The sequence below is a fragment of the Pterocles gutturalis genome, unplaced genomic scaffold, assembly GCF_000699245.1.
Source record: "Pterocles gutturalis isolate BGI_N339 unplaced genomic scaffold, ASM69924v1 scaffold4346, whole genome shotgun sequence".
Taxonomy (NCBI): domain Eukaryota; kingdom Metazoa; phylum Chordata; class Aves; order Pterocliformes; family Pteroclidae; genus Pterocles; species Pterocles gutturalis.
The window spans coordinates 6,168-12,265 of record NW_010100064.1 but is presented as its reverse complement, the minus strand read 5'-3'; the positions used below and the strand labels follow the sequence as shown (position 1 = coordinate 12,265).

General features: G+C 60.9%; 2 protein-coding genes across 2 annotated transcripts in view; one reads left to right on the top strand and one right to left on the bottom strand.

Annotated features, from left to right (window-relative positions):
* Positions 1–2,355, top strand: part of PLCD4 (phospholipase C, delta 4) — a 6,674-nt gene extending 4,319 nt beyond the window's left edge. Inside the window, exons 9-15 of the mRNA XM_010078087.1 lie at positions 6–119; positions 449–605; positions 1,024–1,140; positions 1,432–1,592; positions 1,758–1,893; positions 1,983–2,132; positions 2,249–2,355. Of these exons, the coding sequence (XP_010076389.1) occupies positions 6–119; positions 449–605; positions 1,024–1,140; positions 1,432–1,592; positions 1,758–1,893; positions 1,983–2,132; positions 2,249–2,355 (942 nt within the window). The remainder of the gene's footprint in view (positions 1–5; positions 120–448; positions 606–1,023; positions 1,141–1,431; positions 1,593–1,757; positions 1,894–1,982; positions 2,133–2,248) is intronic.
* Positions 2,356–3,156: 801 nt separating this feature from the next.
* Positions 3,157–6,098, bottom strand: part of ZNF142 (zinc finger protein 142) — a gene marked incomplete at its 5' end in the record, with an annotated part of 9,104 nt that continues 6,162 nt past the window's right edge. The window contains 3 exon segments of the mRNA XM_010078098.1: positions 3,157–3,656; positions 4,036–4,129; positions 5,014–6,095. Of these exon segments, the coding sequence (XP_010076400.1) occupies positions 3,157–3,656; positions 4,036–4,129; positions 5,014–6,095 (1,676 nt within the window).

Below are 6,098 nucleotides of genomic sequence, written 5' to 3'. Positions count from 1 at the left end.
TGAAGGGGAAGAAGATCGGGCGTCTGGAGGACACACTGGACGGGCCAGGGGATGAGGTGCCAGATGTGTCTGATGATGACAATGGGGCAGAGGCGGAGGAGGAGAGGCGGAGGGCAAAGGTGGGTCGCCTGGGCTGGGGACTGTCTGAGAGCACTGAGCCCCCAGGTGCAGCTATGGGCCGTGGGGACATCCCAGTGCCGAGGGGAGAGGCAGAGACTGCAGGGACACCACCAGGCAGGGGGAGAGCCCTCTCTGCCCTGGCCATGCCAGCCACCTCTTTGCGCAGCACCCCTCTGGTGGCACCGTGCTGGCGGTCCCCTGCCTGCTCCGCTCCTGGCAGGAAGGCTGCCCGGGTGGGAATGCTGCTATGCCCACCACACCCCTGCCTGGCTGCCCCGGGCTCTATGGTCCCGGTCCAGGTGGGACCCAACAGCGCCCTGCCTTGCAGAAGGACAGGGAGAGCCTGGCACAGGCATTGTCCGACTGCGTCGTCTACTGCAAGAACGTGTCCTTCCGGGGCTTCCAGGAGGCCCGCAGCCATTCCCGGCCTTCTGAGATCTCCTCCCTTGCTGAAGCCAAGGCCAGGAAGCTCATCCGGGACGCAGGTGAGGTGGAGGGGGCAGCAGCACCAGGGGACCAGGCCAGGGTGGAGGGGGCAAACAGCTTCCTCAGGTGTAGGGCTAGAGCCTGCAGACACCAGGGTTCCCTCCCTGTCCAGGAGAGAGGGTCCAGTGGGGCTGTGCCCTGAGATTTGGCTCCAGGGGGTGAGTGGAGGTTATTGGCTCAGAAAGTGAGGAAGGACACCTGGATTCCTAGGAGGGGAGAGGGACAAGAATTGGTGGGTGGGTGGGTGGATAGATGGGTAGATGGGAGGATGGATGGTTGGATGGGTGGATGGATAAGTAGGTGAGTGAGTGGATGAAAGGATGGATGAAAGGATGGATGGTTGGATGGGCAGCACGTCTGAGTGGCTGTGCAGGCCAGGGACTGACCCCACAAATGGCCCTCACACTCCATCCCTAGGCAATGAGTTTGTCCGCCACAACGCCTGGCAGCTGACACGCATCTACCCCAGCGGAATGCGGACCGATTCCTCCAACTACAACCCCCAGGAGATGTGGAATGTGGGGTGCCAGATCGGTATGGCCGGGGGGCATCAGGGCTGTGGGCTGGGGAGATGCACTGGGTCTTGTCCCAAGTGGCACCATCACCACCTGTGTTGGTGCCAGCTACAGCCCCAGCTAGTGTCAGGTTTGGCTGCAGGCTCTTGCCCTGCCTTGGAGAGCTTGGGGGTACCCAGGCATCGGCATCTTGTCCCACTGTGTGGCCCTGCATCTCTCTGGCCATGGGGACAGGCTGGTTCTCAGCTCCGAGCAGGGCATGGTGTCTCAAAGCTGCTCTCAAGCCTCTTCCCTGCTGCCTTTTCCCCAGTGGCCCTGAACTTCCAGACAGCCGGCACGGAGATGGACCTGTGTGACGGGCTCTTCAGCCAGAATGGCCGCTGCCCCTTCATGAGGGATGAGGAGACTCTCTTCAACCCCAGCGACCCCAGCAGCCGGGAGGGCCCTGGCCCTGTCACCCTGACAATCCAGGTACGGGGCTGAGGACAGACGGCAGGGAGCTGTGACAGCGTCCTGGGGCTCTGTCAGTCCCAGCCTAGTGGAGGCACTGTTAGGCAGCGTGCTGGAGCTGAGCAGCCTCCCAGCAGAACGGTTCAGCTGCTCCTCGGCTCACAGGGTCCCTGCCCCTTCCCACAGGTGATCAGTGGGCAGCAACTGCCCAAAGTGGCCAACAGCAAGGACGGAGCTGTCATTGACCCACTGGTGCGTGTGGAGATCCACGGGGTGCCCGCAGACCAGGCGCACCAGGAGACCAAGTACATCGAGAACAACGGTGAGCCCCATGGCAGTACCAGGGACCCTGCTGCACCCAGGCGGCCCCGTCCCTCCCTCGCCCTCCCAGCACCTGCTCTCCCTTCCCAGGGTTCAACCCCCGCTGGGATGAGATGCTCCAGTTCCAGCTCCATGTACCCGAGCTGGCCCTTGTCCGCTTCGTGGTGGAGGATTATGACAAGACCTCCAGGAACGACTTCGTGGGCCAGTTCACCCTAGCCTTTGCCAACATCAAACCTGGTGAGCAGCTGCTGCCCAGTGGTGGTGGGGGGCCCGCAGGGATGTCTGGGGTTTGCTGGGTGCTAGAGTGGGGTGGGGGGCAGCTGTCAGCCAGAGCCTTGCTGTCCCCCCTGCAGGCTACCGCCATATCCATCTCCTCTCCAAGGATGGCATCAGTATCCCACCCTCTTCACTCTTTGTCCACATCCGCATCACTGAGCCGCCAGGGCCTGAGCAGGACTGAGCCCATGGGGCAAGCAAAACCTGGATGGAAGCCATAGAGCCAGCCCCGAGCAGCTGGGGCTGCAGAGCCAACCGCCCTGCCCTTTTGTTGAGCCATTTGTGTCATCCCTGTGTTGTTGTTGCTGCTGTGCCCCCTTCATAGTGGCCTCTGAGGGCTGGGAAAAGGCACTGAACACCCTTTCCCAGGTTTGGGATGCTGCCTCCCACATATGAGCACGGGGGCTCTGCTGGTGCAGCCCCCTGTGCATCCTGCCCCAACCCATGGGCAGGGCTTGGCCCCAGGGAAGAGGCGAGATGGTGCATGGTGCCTTGGCTGTGCCGCAGGGGCTGGTCCCCTATGGCCAGGGGAGCAAGGCTGGAGCTGAGCAAAGCCCAGGGCTGGGCAGAGTGGGGAGAGGAGTCAGTCCTCACTGCCCCCCGACCCTGCAGAGTCTCTGCAGCCCCCAGGGCTGCTTCTGGCTGGTGCCCGTTCCTAAACCTTGCCCTATCCTTTCTCTATAACTAACCTAATAAAATTTTTTGGTGACAGGCAGGCTTGCGTCTGGATGCAGGGGTGCTGGACGAGAGAGGGAGCTAGGCTTGTGCTTGTGCCCTTTGGCTTGTGATCTTTCCCTGCGGGCCCCCAGCCCACTGTTCACAGAGGGCTCCAAACAGCCCCAAGAAATGGTATTGAAAGGAGGCAAGAGATTCCTTTTGTACAGCTGCATATTTTGCAACCCATATACATATATGCCTATACACACACATACATCTCTGCAGCAGGCCTGCACCACTGGGGCTTTAAAACTGTCAGGATGCGGCCTCACTGCGAAGCACCATCCTTCTCCACAGGGCACCCTCCTTCCTGCTCTGTCCCCGGGCGTCCCTCAGCCCGACTCTCCCTCTGCACGGCGTGGAGGTGGACAGTGGGCGTGCTGGGGTCCTTGCCCACCCCCTGGCTGGGGTCACCAGCCCCGTGCTCAGGATGATGCCGCTGGATGTGTTTGATGACCTGGAACTTCTGCTTGGCCTTGTAGGGGCAGTAGCGGCAGAAGAAGGGGTGCTCGTTGGTGTGGGTCAGGTAATGGTGGCGCAGGCCAGCTGCCCAGCGGAAAGCCCGCCCGCAGGCATTGCAGACATAGGGTTTCTCCTCGCTGTGCTTCTTCAGGTGGGTCTTGAGGAGGAAGCGCGTCTTGAAGGCCTTGCCGCACTGCTCGCAGATGAAGGAGCGGGCCTCCCGGTGCCGCGTCTCCTTGTGCACCCGCAGGGCATCTGCCCGGTTGGTGCGGTACTCGCACTCGTCGCAGCGGTATGGCTTCAGGCCTGTGGCGACAGGGAAAGGGATGGCACCAGGACGGGGGGATGGTGCCCTCCATCCCGCAGGTCTCACCATTCCTATAACAGCACATTGTTCCCCAGGGACTCCCCCATATACCCCATCATGTCAGCAGGCACCCCAAGACCCCATTTTCCAAGGCACCAAACGGCACCTGGGGTCCGTATCACCCCACCTTCCCCCACACCCTGTAGCTGTGTCCCTAGCCCACCAGCACACGAGAACATGCTGCCCCCCTAACTGCTGCGGGTCCTCCCCTGCCTTCAGCTGGGCCATTGGTAGCAAAGAAAGCACAGAGTTGGGGTCTGTGCAGCCCCAACACCCTTGCCGGTGCCCCACAGCTTGTCCCCAGTGGGCAGCACTCACCCGTGTGCTTTGTGAGCTGGTTCACCCACTTGCACTTGTAGCCGCAGTCGGGGCAGAGGTATTTCCGCTCCTCCTTGTGGATCCGCATGTGGTACTGGGCACAGGGCAAGAGGGAAGGGTCACAATGAGGCCACAGCCCCTGCCCTGGGAATGTGCAGGGCTCTGGGGTGCCAGCGAGGGGCTCAAAGACAGCTCTGACATCTCCGACTGTGCGGGGCAAGGAGGGCTGTTTGCTTGCCTGGCAGACTATGGGCAGGGGGATCCACAGAGAGGTCAGGATGAGACACCTGTATTGCTGAGCTTGCTCTGTCCCAGCCTGTGGATGGCACAGGCTTTTCTCCCCAGTTTGGTATTTAGGGTAAAGTCTAGGTTAAAATCCAGCCCAGCAGAGTTAGCCCCAAGCTGAGTACATTGTGCAGCCTTGCCCAGGCAGCCCCAAAGGGCTCCAGCTCAGCCTGGCCATTAAAGAAAGTCAGTATTTCTTTTAGCAGAACTGGACCATTTTCCCCTCCATTAACCCACTGTTCTAGGAAAGATTCTTTACCATGCATGAGGATACTAATCACCTATAGAAATGAGGGCAAGGTCTGGCTCTGCTTGCAGGGAAGCTGAGCTTTCCTTGCCCTGCATCTAACTGCTGCCACAGAGCATGCTGCAAGGCAGCAGGCAGCCAGACTTGGCTTCGAGTGGTGCAAGGCTGCATCCAGAGGATTCAGGAAGAGGAGTGAACTTGGACAACTGCGCACCTTCTTACTTTGCTACAAATGCCCCTTCCCCTTAATCTGCAAGAGCAGGGAAGAAACATATTGTACCCACATGAGTTGTACCTGTTTGCTTCTTATTCTTGTAACAAGCCACAGATGAGAAAGGACAAAACCTCCCCTTGGGAGTTTATTCTTCTTCCCTGAATCCCTGTGTCTGGATCCCCCCCCAGCCCATGTAGATGCAGTAGGGTATCTCCCCAAGCAGAGCTCTCACCTTGAGACGCGAGGGGTCGGCACAGGCGTATTTACAGAGGTGGCACTTGTAGGGCTTCTCACCCGTGTGGATGCGGATGTGCCACGTGATCTTCTGCCTGTTCTTGGTGCTGTACTCACAGTCCGAGCACTTGTACACACGGGTGCCCCCATGGCCCTTCATGTGCTGGTCGAAGACGAGCTGGTGACGACAGGCAAAGTCGCAGAAGGGGCACCGCAGGGGTTTGTCCTGGGGGGTGGCCGGCTCGTGGTTCTCCACATAATGCCGCACCAGCTGCTGCCGCTCCTTGGCTGCAAAGCTGCACAGCTCACAGCGGTGGCTGAAATGCTGTGTCTTGTGCTCCTCCAGAGCCTCCCGGGTGGCGAAGGTCTCCTTGCAGGTGCTGCACTCCAGGTGCGGATGCTGCTTCTGCACGTGGCACTTGAGCGTGGCCTCACTGTGGCACACGAAGCCGCAGCGTGGGCAACCATAGGACACCTTCTCCTCGTGCCGCCGTAGGACGTGCTGCTTGAGGGCTGTCTCAGAGCTGAAGCGAGCCTCGCAGCAGGAGCAGCCGAAGTTGAGCTCGCCGCGGTGGCAGCTGTTGACGTGGCGGGTGATGTCGTTCTGCAGATAGCTGCTGTAGTCGCAGAGCGGGCAGAAGTGGGTGGGCGTCTTCTCGTGCACCCGCAGGTGGTGGATGCGCAGCTTGGAGTTGGTGCCAAAGGTCTGGCTGCAGATGCCGCAGGCGATGCGCCCCACGCCGGTGTGCAGGGACTGGTGGGCCTCCAGGCGGTAGCGCCGTGTGGTGCTGAACTCGCAGTAGCGGCACTTGTGCGGCTTCACCCCCTCGTGCTTGATGCGGATGTGCTGCCGCAAGCAGCGGGCCTGCTTGCAGGTGAACTCGCACTGGCGGCACTGCAGCTGTGGCTGCTTGCTGTAGTGCTTGCGGTGCAGCTTGCGGTGCAGCCGCAGGGCTTTGGCTGCCTTGGAGGTGAAGGGGCAGGAGGTGCAGCGAAACTCGCCCAGTGCCACGCAGCCCCTCTTCTTGTGAGTCTTCATGGCCCGTTCCTGGTGGCAGGGGAAGGGGCAGGGGGGGGAGGGGT